This window comes from Photinus pyralis, unplaced genomic scaffold (assembly GCF_008802855.1).
Source record: "Photinus pyralis isolate 1611_PpyrPB1 unplaced genomic scaffold, Ppyr1.3 Ppyr1.4_LG5, whole genome shotgun sequence".
NCBI classification, from domain to species: Eukaryota; Metazoa; Arthropoda; class Insecta; order Coleoptera; family Lampyridae; genus Photinus; species Photinus pyralis.
Window position 1 is genome coordinate 18,276,056 of NW_022170596.1, and position 15,909 is coordinate 18,291,964.

The following is a 15,909-nucleotide window of genomic DNA, read 5'->3' on the forward strand; positions in this document are numbered from 1 at the left end:
TATGTGTTCAGATCATGTTTTTTTCAATGTCTGCCCTAAGAAAGCAAAATAAACATCTCCTGATAAATATTGGTGCTATCAATAAGTGTCGCAAAACAATATGATGAAATTGTCAGGTTCACCTGGGAATCACACAGATAGAAGCAACTCAAACACCGATTGACTTTCAAGAAGCCCAAATGATGAAACCGGTTCAAGATAAGACGGTAATCGTCTACAAAACAAGGTTTTCCAATCATAAACATCGGTAAAGTTTGAGTTATCAAATAGTTACGTGCTAAGCTTTCTCTGCAGGAACATTGCAAAGTCACAGTTCGGCAGACAGTTGTAGGTGGTGTTTGATGAAATCGGATTTTTGTTTCAAGTAAGTAACTTTGCTTTAGTCACTATTTACCTGAACAATTATGAATTAAGTAGGTATCACTCCAATGCTTGACAGTGCAATAGATATTATATTATGCTCTTGAAGTATGACCTACCAGCACCGCACAGGAATTAAAAACACACCAAAAATGTTATTAATTTAAAATACGTGCGTGTTCAAGTGACAATGACCATCATTAGAACGCTTTCGCAATTTTGCAAACAGGGATCCCTCAGCTTTGAACAGCGGTGGGACTTGAGAGTTTGATTGAATAATTTTTCTCAAATAGTTGATAAGAAAGGTAACAGTCAAATCTGGAAACGGTTTTTGACATCTCCCATTAGAATCTTTAAATTTGAACAATTCTCGAACGGAACGAAAGGGGTGATCATCGAATTCGTGTGTTAAGCATTTGACCTAATAGCTTAACACTAATTTTTATAACGAAATGTCTACCAATACAATTCAATACAAATACATTTTCTGTATAGGTAATGTTTATTAGGTATCTAACAGCGTTTTCAATTTAAGGATGCCCAAGGTTCTTTGCAAACCTAAAATAGCACCAAAGAGTACTATGGGTACTCTTTGATATAGCACTATTACTGTCTTCAATCCGCCCTGTGTAAAGAAACTCGACACTGCAAAGTCATATAAATCTCCATATACCAATTTCTTCGGGCAACACATCTTCTTCGTGGACATGAGCTACATTTTATGCTCTTTTTTGGCTAAGCTAGTGTCTCTATTGTCTTTAAAGTACTAGGCATGACGCGTAGGACAGGAACACAGTCAATCATTATGAACAAGAAATGCTATACAATAGCAATATAATCAGCCTGACATGTAGGTGCACTATTCACTTTACGTAGGTAATGCTTGGTCATGTTATATTCGGTTATCTCGATTAGACTAATAGATTAATGATTTTTCCATACTTTACCCTGAGGTAGGAAGTATAGGTACTTAACGAAAAGTGGCACAGGTTATTTTAGTAGAAGTAAAGTACATCAGTAAAATATGAACAGATGAGGCCTTTAGCAAGGATGCTTTAAACACCAAATCTATTTCGGAAGAAGGAATTAGATATAGGTACAATCATGTTTAGTTTTTGTACCATTTTTTGCGTGTAAACGTTCTATAGTTTCCCAATAGGTATAAAGTGACGCGTGCGTAAAACACATCATTGGACCAAGAAATTGTTTTTTTGCACTCCTTCGTTCTAAATCGCGTTTTCCCAATAAAACACGAACGTCGGGAACGTCAATTTTACAATTGACTATCTACTTTCGCGCACTAGTGCCTAAAAATTCAACGAAATTATCTATTTAGTGCGGATCATAAACTAAAAAGTAGTATGATGGAAGAATAAAAAAGAAAATATAAATACACTTTACATCATTCCCTGTAATACACGGGCAAAAATAAGCTTAAACCAGAAGTTTTGAACAATAATTTGACATTTTAAATTTCTAAATTTCTACTTTATCGGCATAGAGGACTTGATTTTTTCAAAAGAATTATAATGTCGCAAAAATCTCGCGAAAAGGATTTGAATTTATATAAATTCGATTTAACTAATCCGTGCAAAAAATAGAATACATGTTACGTGCGTGAACAGTATTTGCTATATTCGCGCTCATCTTCAAAATAACTGTTCCCGCACTAATAATGTAAATAACTATTGTTTTATAGCAGATGTTTAATTGACAATAGGTTTGAATCAGTAGGCTAAGTCGCTCTTTAGCCGCGAGGGTACATAAAGTGAAACAGATGATTGTGCATTCTAATGACATCTATCATTCCTATTTCAAATGTGACGTGAATCACGCTATAAAACGACGTTCAGAACATTATTCCAAGGTATATTTGATTTATTGTAAAATGAACCTTTTTACTTTGTCGATTTCTACGGTTTTGAAAAATGGAAAATTATAACTAATAGTATGAACAGATGCAGTTTTTTTTTTTCTAAACAAAACGTATTTAGACTTTTGCTCTAAAATAGTTTGGGGAGCTAGTAATTAACTATAAAGAAATTACCATTGAAATCCCTATGCTGCGTTGCGCTAGGCACCACCCTGTATAATAAATAACTATATTTATGGGTTATGAACTTCCAAATGAGACAATCCCAAAATATGCGATCAAAAATGAGTTGCTGCCCAGTCACCTTTGCAATTTTTGTTTACATAGGAAATCGTACTAAACTTTGGAGCAAATAGAGAAATTTTTTGAAATGAATAATTTGTTTTGGTGTCAGTTTGGTTTTATGAAAAATAAATCTACTGCATGTGACTAAATTAGTTTCGGATGGATTCCAAACTAAGAATTATGCAGAAACAGCATGTTTTAACTTTACTAAAGCTTTTGGCGCCTTTTGGAGGTTTCATTTGCGCTTTTTCCCAACCATAAGCGATTGAGAAACAGATGCAAAGCTCTCTTCAACTCATCGTTTTCTTCTTAATCTTCTCTGTTCACCTACAAGACAGGGGAAACCTCCCCTTCCAGGAGCATTTACATGCGTCGAAGCCTGGTCATCACCCAACGACTCCCAGCAGCCGCTCAATAACGGTCAGATAATGCCTGCCAGATCCGCTCCATCCCCGACCGGGACTATCCGAACCCCTGCACCGTAAGGTTTGATCTCGAAAAACCGGCAGCCATAGCAAAATTTGTCAACATTGCGTTTTTTTCTACCGCCAGCATTGCGCAGGGCAAAAGGGATAGTCATATCTCATGAAGTGGAATGTTATTTACACTAAATAATATTGAGTGGGCGAATTATCAATTTGTACGCAACTAAGTTGTTACAATGTCGAACCCTTTCTTGTAGTAGATAGTATAGCAACAGGAATATGTAATAAAAATGTGAGCAAGACTTGCTTTTCCTACAACTTGAATTCAGCATTTCAATACAACAGATGCATCCCCATGATCAATAGGTAGATCTGTTTCAAACAAAAATTGTTCTCTGTATTAAACGGTACGAAAAGTTGCTTTCGGATCAATAATGCCACCTAGAAGATACATTTGCGTAAACTCATGAATGATGATTTGGTCTACTTTATTATAATATCAACAGATCCATTGATGTTTTCAAAGATCTAAGTTGTGTACCTACTTTTTATTGCAATGTTCCAAATCATTTAAGTTTAGTATTTTACTGCATCATTTAGAATTATTTTATCGCTCGCTCTAATGTGCTGATAAGTTATGACTATATAAGTTGCGATTGGCTTCATGCCTAATAGTTGTATACCCTCTAGGATCCTTCAGAAAACGATACTCTTGATGATCTTTGTTGGTGTTGAATTAAATATTATACACAATGACTTGCTAGTTTATATGATGTCTTTTTCTGCCGCCCATCCACAAATCATGGTCGACGGAAATGAAATTTAGTTACCATCCAATCGACCAAATTAAACTAACTTTTAATTTTAATTAGATGCACTATGGCGAGGGTTCCCCACTCGTCCTCAAGTTATATTCCGTTACTTTGAATGTTCACTTTGATTCATTTAATAGTCAAGTGTACCTAGGTAAATATAAAATCATCAATCAATTTTGGGTATATTTTTTGTACCTTGTTGATTACTTATTGAAACTGGGCAATTGTAGGGAACTGAATCTCAGCGCCAATTCCTTCATTTATTTAACTACCGCGGAATGTTGTAACCAACACCAATACCAATAGACTTCGCCACAATTCAACCCTCCCCATTAAGGGCTGAAACCATCGCAACACTAATGCAAGTTGTAGTAATTCGGAATAAATTTACGTAGATACCAAACTAAATTGATTAGACACATAGGTATATTTATTTTTTTGAACGGTTGTCGTCACGACACTCATACTCTTTATTACTTTAAATTGCAAATCCAGATAAAAGCAGAATAGGTATTATTGTTATTACGGTATACTTCCTTTAGTAAAAAATTACCAGCAATTTGTGAAAGATACGCACTCAATGATGTGCTGTTTTTTGCCATAATTTTTGTTTGATGTTTGAGAGGTACCTACATTTTTTTAATTTCAAACTAACTAATTGCCTAATTATTTGCGTATCTTAAAAAACAAGAATTACTTACCGTTATTAACAAGACAATGGCATGTATCTACTGTTTTGAAAACACTTTTTTGTTGGAAACTAAAAACAATAATTCAATTGGCTGCATGAACCAAAGAGAAATTACTTAATATTCGGGTACTTACCGATAGTAAAATAAAAAAATACGTGGCCTTTGTAGTAACAGTACGCATCTGTTACTATTAATTCAATAATCGAATGACAACCGCATTATTCTTCAGCCAAGGGAATGGTTGGCTTAGTTGCATTTGATGATCCAGGTAACAATAAAGCTTTAATAAAAACGCACGCGTTTCGAGCAAGGCTGTCATCATCAACGAACGATGTAAAGGTACGTACAATTCTTGGTCTATTTATACTAACCAAGTGAAACGGAAAGTAATAGTTACGGTTTCTAAAGAGCGTTTGCTTTTGCAAACCTCATTACACTTACTATTAATCTCTTAATATTTGTTCGATTTATTCTTCAATTTCATTAAACAATGTGTTCACTGTTCAAATATAGTTACATTTCATAGAGAACGTCAGAGAATCGAGTGAAACTAGGTATCTTAGTAGTGGGTTCGTTAGAGGCCATTTTAGGGTGCTTATAGGTAGGAATTTTTTAATATTCGGATTGATGACAATTTACAACTCTAGAGGTTTTTTGGCTTATCCCCAATTTCCTTAAAAACCGCGAACGCTAAAAAGTAAGGGAAAGTACAGAAAAATACATTCGAGTGGGTTCTAGTAAAAAGAAAAAAAACATCAGGCGCCTCCTCTTGTACCTATAATTACTGCGCGTCTTCCATAAACTCAACAGCTGTGTTTACTTTGGGAGAAGACTTTCTACTTTGATAAGAGGACAGAAAGAAGGGCAGTAGTTGGTAGAAAACGGTAACATTAATTTTTAACCTCCCTCAGGCCCCGTCGCTCACTGATCTCGTAAAAGAGTCGCACGGGAAAGTTATAGCACATCTGTGGTTATAGTTTGTACAAACCAATTTATTTCGATGAGACCTTTCATTAGAATACCAAGGGTAGAACATGTGTTTAACCCCCCCCCCCCCCCAAACAATAGCACATTTTTTAATTCAGTGACTGAGGTTGAACTATCATGGTCAAATGGACGTAATATTAAGTCAATTTTCCGGTTCATGTAACATGTTCCTCCTGTGTGTTATTACGTTAATTATATATTTTTATGTTCGTTTATTTTACTATTTGCCATAGAATTGCCAAAGAAAATTACAAATTTCCTGAAAAGTCCTTATGAGTATGCTCTACGTATGCGAGCCCAGACGCATATCTATTGGACCAAAACCAATAGATACTACTTTAGGTAGTAGGTACCTTTTTTGTATATTTTATAATTATTATTGTAGTTGATAAAAGTATTAGATATTGTTGAATAATTGGCAAAACCACATAGTATCAGACACCTAAGCTTAATTTTATTGTATTGAGTGTTATTAAATTTATAATACTCTAATAAATTGTAATTCAGAAAATGATATTTTGATCTAATACCGTTACTGGGCTCGTATATTCAAAACAAAAGGTCAATTTTAAGATTTGTTGGAAACTGATACGACGTGATAAATGATAAACTTTATACTTATGTACCTATTGTTCAAACACTTATTTGACAAGTCGTAAAACGTACAATCCATATTGTTAAAGTTACAAGGTAAATTTTCGAGTATATTCACGAGAACTCCATAAAACCGCATGAGTTTATCGTAATTAATATTTGGAAGTGGTGTCCAATACTGACCAATCGACTTAATTTCACCCCATTGTATTATACGCAGAATGGTATCTTAAAATTGTTCGAGGTGGTTCTGTTACGTAGTGGAGAATAATTTTTACCCAAATATCAGTCACCTAAGGTGCGCAATATTCACTGTAAGTTTGGGGCAGGACCATCAGGTATTGAATCTTAATGTTACATGGACATTTTAAATTCCTGGGTAAAGAATCGCTGTAAAGCTGTAATGCCGGTAATTCCTGCACCTATTCATTTTTCTTGATTTTGCAGGAGGCTCGCGATTTAATGGCACTTTTTTTCAGCCATGTTAAAATAAAAGTATCCTCTTTTCAGAAAACAACATTTTGGATGCTGTTGTTTTAGACAATTTTCATTACAAGAATTCGCGTCTGATGGCACATTTTCCATCGAAATTTTCGACAACGTTCTATTATACCTATGTCATATTGGCATTGAATAAAAGATTACTTATTCAATGATATTGGTCAATTGTACACGAAAATTGTCAGCCAAGTATACATCTTTCACTTGAATTTGCTGTTTTGGGAGCATCTTGTATAATTTTTCAGTTTAAAGTTTTAGAGGCAATCGTGTAGGTTTAGTTTGGTTGAACTACGTTATTTAATATAACCATATAAAAACTGTTCGTATGTGGTCATACTTTTTCAGTGTTTTTATATCTGTGATATAACCCTACGTAATTTATTCGTCACATCAATCACTTAAAACAATTAGTTTTTATTTATAGGACATAAAATACCTAACATAAATTGTAGGTACATCGTCTTATTGCATAAACTCTTATTAACTGATCAAGTATAGGTAAATAAAAGAAGTATTTCAACGGGTTATTGCAATCCTCAGTTAGGCCTATGTGCAATACATAAACCATATTAGATATCGGCGGTGGAATCGGTTCAATGTTTTGGAAGAAAAGTATCCAGCACACCGAAATACAGTCGCACTTTCCAGAATCTGCCAAAAATATACCATGTTTAACATCAAATGGGTCAATTAGGTACTATTACCCAAGTAGGACAACAATGTCATTACATATCGAGCTTATCTATTTAAGCATTTCTAAAACCTTGAGGGGTTCATATAGGTATTTGAAGTGTATGAACGTTAGACCTATAGTAAGGTGCTATGAATCTCAAAACAATGTTTTTGAAAATTAACTTGACCGAATCGAATTAGCGTTTTTTTTCGCATTTCTACAGCCGATTTCAAATCAAACGGGCAATTTAATTAGCAATTAAACAAACCTACAACATTCCGTTTAGGAAAAAAATGGACGTTCTACCTTTTTAGCTTGTGTCCAAAATCTAATAATAGTTTTAGCGATTTTCATTAAACGGCAAACGGTTTGTAATGGAATCGTAAAAAACTAGCTGCTTTTATCACTAGACCTTGAAAATAGTTATATCAATAGCCGCAACTAAGTATCTGAGGAGTATTTATTGCGCACATGTCACCTTGATAAGGTGGACGTAAACTTTGTTTTAACAATTCTTCTAAGTTTGTTCGCTATTGGACCTTAGTCTAAAGCTAAACTAATGGTGTACTCCAATGGTAAGTAGTTGCAGCTTAATAAGAAATAATATCAACCTCTTTAATTTGATTTTTCCTTCAGCAAGCAAATATAGTGAACCAACATTCGACTGGTGAAAAATTTCAAGTGCACTTTCGGTCCATTTTATCTTCAGAGACTTACTTTTCTATCTGGTTTGTTTTCAAAATTTCGGAAGAAAGTTGTGCCTAAGCAACTCTTATCCATATCATTGATACATGCCGATATCATGTTCTTATCTGTATATCGGTAGTGATTTCCGATATAACGTCGCTATCAAGTCCTTATCTGGGTGAGCTACATGTAGGTATCTTTATCAATAGGAATTTGTTGCTACTGCCTTAGTTTCGGGTTGCCATTTAAAAAAATATGTTCGGTCGGACAGTTTTAAAAATGTGCACCATCAGAGTTGATATACTGTAGATATTTAAGGTAACTGTCACTTGTTTGAAGTTCAAAATCACTGATAGTACCTGTTCAATATGCTTTCATCTTCATTCCAATTGTGGACAAATTTCGTATTGCTCTTAAATGTTTTTCTTTATATTCCGAAAAAGGAAGAACAAAGTTTCCCACAGAGTTTATCAACGAAAAATTGCACTTGAACAATTTACAGAAACTGAAGTGTGAAATTCAATATCTCACTTAGGTATTCAATAAGGAATGTTATTAACCTTGAGCAGCAATCATTAATCGTACACAATTTGTTTTTAAACCGCTACTTGCCAATAATTATAAATAAACCCCTTCATATCGAACATGAGCCGTTAGTAGGTAGCTAAGTACCCCCAACGGTCCCAACATTAATATTGTGTATTTCTTATTTTTTCCAGATTAAAGGCAATTAACGGATTTTGTATCTACTGTGAATTAATTCCGGACTTTACAATGTACATGCAATTTCTATTGATAATTCTTAGTATGCAAACAAGTTTTGTAGGTAAGTACATAATTAAACAATTCCGATAGTAACGAACAACTTGCATTTTTAGTATACGGGAACATTTCAACTGATACGGAAGTACCACTACCGAACCCATTAGAGGAAGCGGAATTAGTTCAAGAAAACGTTCTTAGACAGATCTCCGTGATGTTTTTGATGCCACGAGCGAACAATTTAGACTGTGATTCTAATTCGTCCAGTGACTTTCCTAATTTCTTTACGGACGAACAACGAAAAGACGGTGCCATTGTTATCCCGTTTCTGGTTGGCATTTATTGTTTTACCTTATTAGCGTTGATTTGTGATAATTACTTTTTGCCATGCGTTGGGAAAATTTGTGAATTTCTCAACTTATCTCAGGTGAGTTATTATTTATTTATTTATCTGCACATTTTTATGTAAAAATTTTTCTGATTCAATTCTCGTAAATAATTATTAAAGTAGGTAAGTAAAAAGAAATGAACAATTGTTAAATGGGTACAAACATATTTTGCCTAAAATTTCAACCTTCGATAAGATAATAAAAATTTTTTTATTAATGCGGGTACATTTTTTAAATTTTAATAAAAACAGTAACATAGTATAGAAAAATAGTAATATATCCTATATGAATCAAGTGAAACTCATTGATTTTGTGCATGTTATTTGGTGACATCTACAGAGATTCCATAGACGATTGGTTTCTGATTAGAGAGTACAGTGGGTATCCATTTGAAACTTACAATAGAATTTTTTATAAGCAATTAAATGAAAAAAATGGATTCTCTGTGCATGGGGGTTAAAATGATGCCACTAGACGGTTTAAATTACAGCACCGTTCTTATCATATATATATCTTAGGGAAGTTCTTCAAAAATATTCGGTAAAATTTATGTATTGCACCATGGTCATATTATTCAAAACGATCATAAATTTCTTTAAGAAATATGTCAGGCGCGGTATATCTCAGCTAGACTATATGCTTCAAATGGATCTTATCGGGAATGGGTTTTTCAAGGGTTTCTCAAATATGGGTGGCTAGGAGGACATTGCAATTTAAGTTTTTTATATGAAAACGAATGCTAGTAGATGTGGGAAACCAAGTTCTTCAAAAGTTTAGTCGAACAGACTAAAAGGTGAATAAAACTGGACTATTACGTTACGCATTTCGTTTAAAAATCTAGCCGTCAGTATCGATTGGTTTGACATTGAATTAAGATTGTCAAAAGTATTGAACGTGTCATTTCAACTATTATTAATTTTATCTTACTTGCATATCTCTTTCCAAATCAGATCGTTTACCAAAACTATAGGTAACCAACATTGGCTAATGATTCTATTTAGTTCACCAAGACTAACAAATTCAGATAGTCAGGCCAGGATCTAAAAAGTTTTGAGTGACAGCTGCACCCCAGAAAGTTTCCACTCTTATACAGGAGTCAAAAATAACAACTCTACTGCAATTGTTGGCCGAACATTCTTGTGCAGATAAAGAAAGATTTGTTTACATAGCATGACAAATTATTACGTTATAATTGATGTTTAGCTTCTTGAATGGGAAGGGTTCTCTTTGCCCATAAACATTCAAAAACCATCTGGGACATATTCAAAATCTACGCTATATAATGCAAGATGAATCAATCCTTTACAGATGTTGATTCATTAACAATTATGTTTCTTCCAGACGTTCCTTTTCTCAGTACCCTCCTTCGGCGCCGCTATATTACGTATTTAAAGGAATTTTTTTCTTCGATTATAAACATAGCTAGTTTTGTAATTACTCAAGGGTTGTTGTACTCTGGTAGCTGGATTGGATAATATTTTTTAGTCAAGTTGAACTATCGCGGTACCTATGTACTTCGGATTCTGATATTATTTTGGGTTTACTACTGAAATACTACAATTATTTTTTATCTCCATCACCAATTTTTTTTACATATTTAACTATTGCATCTTGTATACCTAGAAGGTGACCTGATTTTTACTTAGGTATTTTTTAACCGCCTTTACTGATAGGTAAGTCTATATCTAAAGTAGGTGCGAGATGAAAATTCGTATTAAGTAGTTAATGGAATGTTACCTATCGAATGCGTGATTAGTAAGTATTCTGAATATTGGAAATTTTTATTTTAAAACAGTCATTTTCATATACGTTTCCTTTTGGCTTTTGTTATTCCTCTGCTCTGTCGTGCACTCATGTCTAAGATTTTTGCAATACGCATTTTTGGAACAGTTGTAATGAGTTAATTAAGTCATCAAACTTTTTTGAAGTATTGGTCCTGTGGCCAGCGGCTCAGTGAAACTGAGTCACTGGGTGTAGGTACCTATAGCTGTTGGTGGAACTGTGACTGGGGCTCCGTCGAACTCTGCTTACCAATGCTCACAACATTCGCTAGAAAGTAATTCGCATTCGGACCATTCTTACACATACTTACCGCAACCAGAACAATTCGCACCCGACCTCTTCGTGTTTGAACAGTTCGCTTTCAGAAAATTTATTCGTACAAGAATAAACACACCCAAAGGAATGAAGTAACCCGAGCATGCATATTATTTCTGTCCTGCTTTAAGGGGTTAACCCACGAAACCCAAAATCGCTTCTCCCGGAATATTCATTGGAACTCCTTATATAAGAGTGGGATTTAAGAAATTATTTTAGAAAGTCAGTTTTAGTTTGGGGAACCAATTTTTTTTCCATCGCAACATCAATACAAGGATGACCAACACTTTGCATAAACAAAAGGGGCAGTTTAATGAAAGCTTGAAACAATAGCACAGATTAAATACAACAAATCTGTGACAATAGTGTATGAATGGACCGTTTTCAAAATCGAAATAGGTTCAGGTTGATGATTTGCAAATGATGACTGTATTCTCTTAGACTACTTATTCTGTAAAAGTCATCTAAAACTAGCATTTACTCTGTATCTCTTTATAGCGTCACGAATTTTTGCGCTTGTCTTACCTTTGCTTGTTCTTATAGAAAGAAACAAGGGTGCGGAGGGAAGCAGAGCAAGATTTGCTTGAAAACACTGTTTGACAAAAATGTTCCCAGACCCGTTTCGGTCTAGGAAAGGGGCTAAAGTACTGTATTGGTGAATTTGCTTCGAGAAAGTAGGCATTCCCGCCCGAGCGATTTCAGAAAACGTTTAAGTAATTCTCGTACGATGCAGGGTACGTGCTGAAAAAAATGACAAATAAACACCATAATGCATATTTCAAAGACACATCACACAAGTTGAAAAAGTGTTGAAAAATGCCGATGTAAAAAGAGACGTAGACAAACTTACTGAACAAATTTGAATGTTTCAATATATTATTTCGAAATTTGTCGTAGGTATATAAATATAATCGCGACCAAGGGAAAACTCTGAATATTCGTTATATTTACTATTACCAGGAGTTGCACGTCAAAACAGATAGCTATTTCAAAAAACGTTAATCGAGAAAGAGGTTTATTGAAAATTATCAAATGACACTGCGTAGGTGATATCAGAACCGCCCAAATGTCTCCTCTTTAGATATAGTAATGATTACAAAAATCATTGTACTTTTGAACATCTATTATAGACGACATAAGTGCGAAAACACGAAAACAATTGGTGATCTAGGAGGCAATGTTTTATCGTGCATCTGCAGACTGGCGAAGGAAGGCATGGGGATACTTCCAAAATTAACATAGATATCCGTAAATCTTTACATCTGCCTTTTTTCGTTCAAATAATAGTGACTCCAAACCATGTATTTTATCTGTTGCGCGTGACCAAGTCGAATTTTTGCCAATATCATCTCCTTACACTGCTCCAACGACCTTCTGGTTAAAAAAAAACTACATCTTGGAAATCCTAGTCGTGGTACCTACATGTTTCATTTTACCATTGGGAGCTTTTTATAAAAAAATCGGTTTGCTATTTTGGCTTAAATTAATTTGTGTTTTATTACTTTTTGCAAAGGGAGTACCTAATCAATAAATTAATCAAGCATTACGTGTTTTTTTATAATTGAACTTTAATACGAAGCGAATAAACAATAAAATAATTTTACAGTCATAGTTATATCTTGAGATAAAAGATTATTTTGGAGACCGGCACTACTTGCGTAACACTCAAAATTGTATACCTAACGATACGGTCTGGTCTATATTAGTATTCAATGAAGGTCTTACGAAATGGTATTTTGCCAAGGTTGGTTGAAGAAAAACGGACACTGCGCACCGTGTTGTTATGCATTAGTTATAGTTTATGGTTTTTAAGAAATAAATATCTCAAATCGTAGTACTGTGCATATAAATTACAACTGACTACCTGCCATTTATCTTGGAAATCCCGTCCTTTACCATAAATTAATCTTTAATATACGTTTCCAGGATGTTGCCGCCGCCACTTTTATGGCAATGGCTACTTCGGCGCCCGAACTTTTCGTCAACGTTATTGGAACCTTCGTAACCGAATCTGATTTGGGAATTGGTACAATTGTGGGATCGTCGATGTTTAATACACTGGGGGTAGCTGCCCTGGGTGGACTAGCGGCTAAAGCGGTAAGACCTCCCCATGCGTAATGTAATAGTTTGGTAGATTTACTTTTAGCCAATTCAACTTGACTGGTGGCCAGTCTCGAGGGACTGCTTCCTGTATTTGGTGTCGATAGTCTTACTGGTTGTCATGTCATGGGATGGAAAAGTATTCTGGTACGAAGGCATGATTTTGTTTATAGTTTATTTTATATACTTTACAATCATGTTTAACAATAGTAAAGTTTCCAAATTTTGCAAGCGCATCATAAAGAAATTACAAATGAAGCTCAATTCATCTGCAGGTGAATAGAGGTACTAATCTCAGCCGTTGCTGATATATCAATTCCAGATGCCTTTAATGACAAATTCCGATTTGTGCGTGATAATTCGACGAGTATTAATCAAACACCTGCGTTGTATTTAGTAGAAGAACACGCAAAACGCTTTACGCAATTTAGCATAATAAGTGATATAAACAGCAAGGATGCATCGCTTTACAGCGTAGAAAAAACGAGTGATGAAAAGAAAACAGAAAACGAAGCTATCAACGTTTACATCGAAATCGACCCAACAAAAGTTATCTCAAGCGATGAAGGTATGACTAATGCTGTCTAAAATGTATTATTGCAAACAAGCTTTTAGGTAGCGAAAATATTAGCACTGCGAAAAAATTATTCAAAAAGTTCATGTATATCTACACATGCCCTTTAAAGCTGTTCCTGTTTTGCTTCGTTCCTGATCCGATGAAGAAGCCAAAACTCTTCCCGCTTACCTTCATCCTTTGTGTACTTATAATAGGTGCAAATTCTTATGTAATCTCATGGATGATAACCATAATCGGTAAATAGCAATATTAATTGCCACTGTTGATTACCCACGCTTTTGTAGGTAACACTTTCGGCATTTCTGACACGGTGCTCGGCTTAACTTTTTTGGCAGCAGGAGGTTGCCTGCCCGAAGCCGTTTCCATAACCATAATGTCCAGAAAAGGTAACAATTTTCGTAAATTTCAGGTGTAATGGTTTTTGATTTAAAGGTGAGGGCTCAATGGGTATATCCAACGCGTTGGGAGCGAATTCAATGAACATCCTTTTATCGTTGGGCTTGCCTTGGTTTATTAAGACGTTAATCATGGAAACCAGAAGTGATAAATTTGTGGAGATAACATCGGGAGCTATCGAATATACTATTTTAAGTCTTGTGTTGGTGGTAATCGCTTTATTTATTACATTATATTGTAACGGCTTTAAGCTACAGAAGAGGACTGGTATTATTTTAATTGTTATTTATCTAATATTTTTGAGTTGTACGTTAGCAACAGAACTAATAATGAAAAGTTCAGAAACCTGTGAATGATAGTGATAACGCTTAACCACTTTTAAATTGTGATATCATACAATTTTTATAGTATTAGGTACTGTTGACCTTACTACTATAGATTATGTTAATCTACGAACTGTGTGAATAGCTTGAAGTTTTTTTGTAAAGGAATTTACACCAAATATTAGACTTAGGAATGAAGATGTAAGACGTTGAAAGATTTGTGACTCATTTTTTAAGTTTTTGTAATAAAACGGAAATTTCACGGTTTGTTCATTTCTTGTAGGGCTCCTGCCAGCATGCGTTCAAATCAGGCAGTGCACGTCAGTTGGGTAGCAAACTGCTCGTCTGCAAGAAATATTGATGTACAATTTAAGTTCAAATTAGCGCCGATAATATAACTAGAACATAATATGTACCTACACAGATCCAGCTTCATTTATTTATTATTTATTTGTCATTAACACGTCAGGTATACGAAAAAAAAACAGTTTAAAAAAATTAATTGCACAGATGACTAACGAGTACACACAGATACACGAAAGGTATACACACACTTAAATAAATAAATATCTATAAAAATTATTGAATAGGTCACCAGGGCGTATGTAAATATTTAGTTATGTTATAAAATAAATGGCTTAATCCATTGCTCTTTAACGTTCCTTGTGAATTTAAAATAGGTATACATTCTTGGGTAGATACTACCCATACCCATCTATTATTACGTAGCGAGAGTATTGCGAGAAGCTACTTTATCAAAAACGTGGAAGTCTGAACGTCCGACCGGTACTTGTACATCCATCCATCCCATCTCACTTAAAAATGCTCCTTTGAGATGTAAACCAAGAATTTATTTGATACACAGATAGGTACGCCATGATTAGATTTGTTATTTCAGAAACACATTATCAAAACGTTATGCTGCTGAGTACAAAATGGAGATGCGGACTACGGTTGCCTCCCAACCATTGCGTTGTCAATCTCATCGAAAATATAAAGTGATACCTATTCATGTAGAAGTTAGACATAGGGATTTCCTATAGGAATTTCGTATGTCTACTTTTACATGATATAAAGTCTCCTGAAAGACGCCTAATTTTATGCAACCAAAGTAACTACCTACAACAAAAATGAGGATCAGCCTGTCATATTAATTAATTTGAATATTATCGCTTTGACTTCCCTATTCTAATTTTGGTTAGTGTGCGATGTATTCAAGTAAAGAAAAAGTTGATAGTTCCAATTGGTATAGTGCCGATAACAGTTAAAGGAGCTTAAGAGATTTATTTTCTGTGAAGCTACAGCAACAATAATCAAATTAATAATTAATATAACAGCCAGATCTTTATTTGTTTCAAGAAGTTATTTTAGTT

The 15,909-nt window shown here is 34.5% G+C and overlaps 1 protein-coding gene across 6 annotated transcripts; it reads left to right on the top strand.

Moving 5' to 3' along the window:
- The first annotated feature begins 248 nt into the window (after positions 1–248).
- On the top strand, positions 249–14,800 carry LOC116171205 (sodium/potassium/calcium exchanger 4-like). Of its 6 annotated transcripts, none has more exons than XM_031487906.1 (10): positions 7,642–7,780; positions 7,842–8,081; positions 8,612–8,718; positions 8,771–9,081; positions 13,067–13,237; positions 13,287–13,515; positions 13,563–13,808; positions 13,856–14,053; positions 14,102–14,203; positions 14,250–14,800. In XM_031487906.1, exons 3-10 carry the CDS (start codon positions 8,667–8,669, stop codon positions 14,567–14,569), a joined length of 1,629 nt encoding a protein of 542 aa, XP_031343766.1. In that variant the 5' UTR covers positions 7,642–7,780; positions 7,842–8,081; positions 8,612–8,666; the 3' UTR covers positions 14,570–14,800. The 6 variants fall into 6 exon arrangements, with proteins under 6 accessions (XP_031343765.1, XP_031343766.1, XP_031343764.1 ...); XM_031487904.1 differs by having other exon boundaries at positions 7,842–8,070; XM_031487905.1 differs by lacking the exons at positions 7,642–7,780; positions 7,842–8,081 and adding an exon at positions 249–364.
- The last annotated feature ends 1,109 nt before the right edge of the window (positions 14,801–15,909 follow it).

Excerpts from the sequence above, each read along its gene's own strand:
- LOC116171205 (XM_031487904.1), top strand. The coding sequence starts at position 7,997 with ATGCCGATATCATGTTCTTATCTGTATATCGGTAGTGATTTCCGATAT. Across the intron at positions 8,719-8,770 it reads TATGCAAACAAGTTTTGTAG|TATACGGGAACATTTCAACT; the intron begins GTAAGTACATAA and ends TTGCATTTTTAG. Across the intron at positions 13,238-13,286 it reads GTGGACTAGCGGCTAAAGCG|CCAATTCAACTTGACTGGTG; the intron begins GTAAGACCTCCC and ends ATTTACTTTTAG.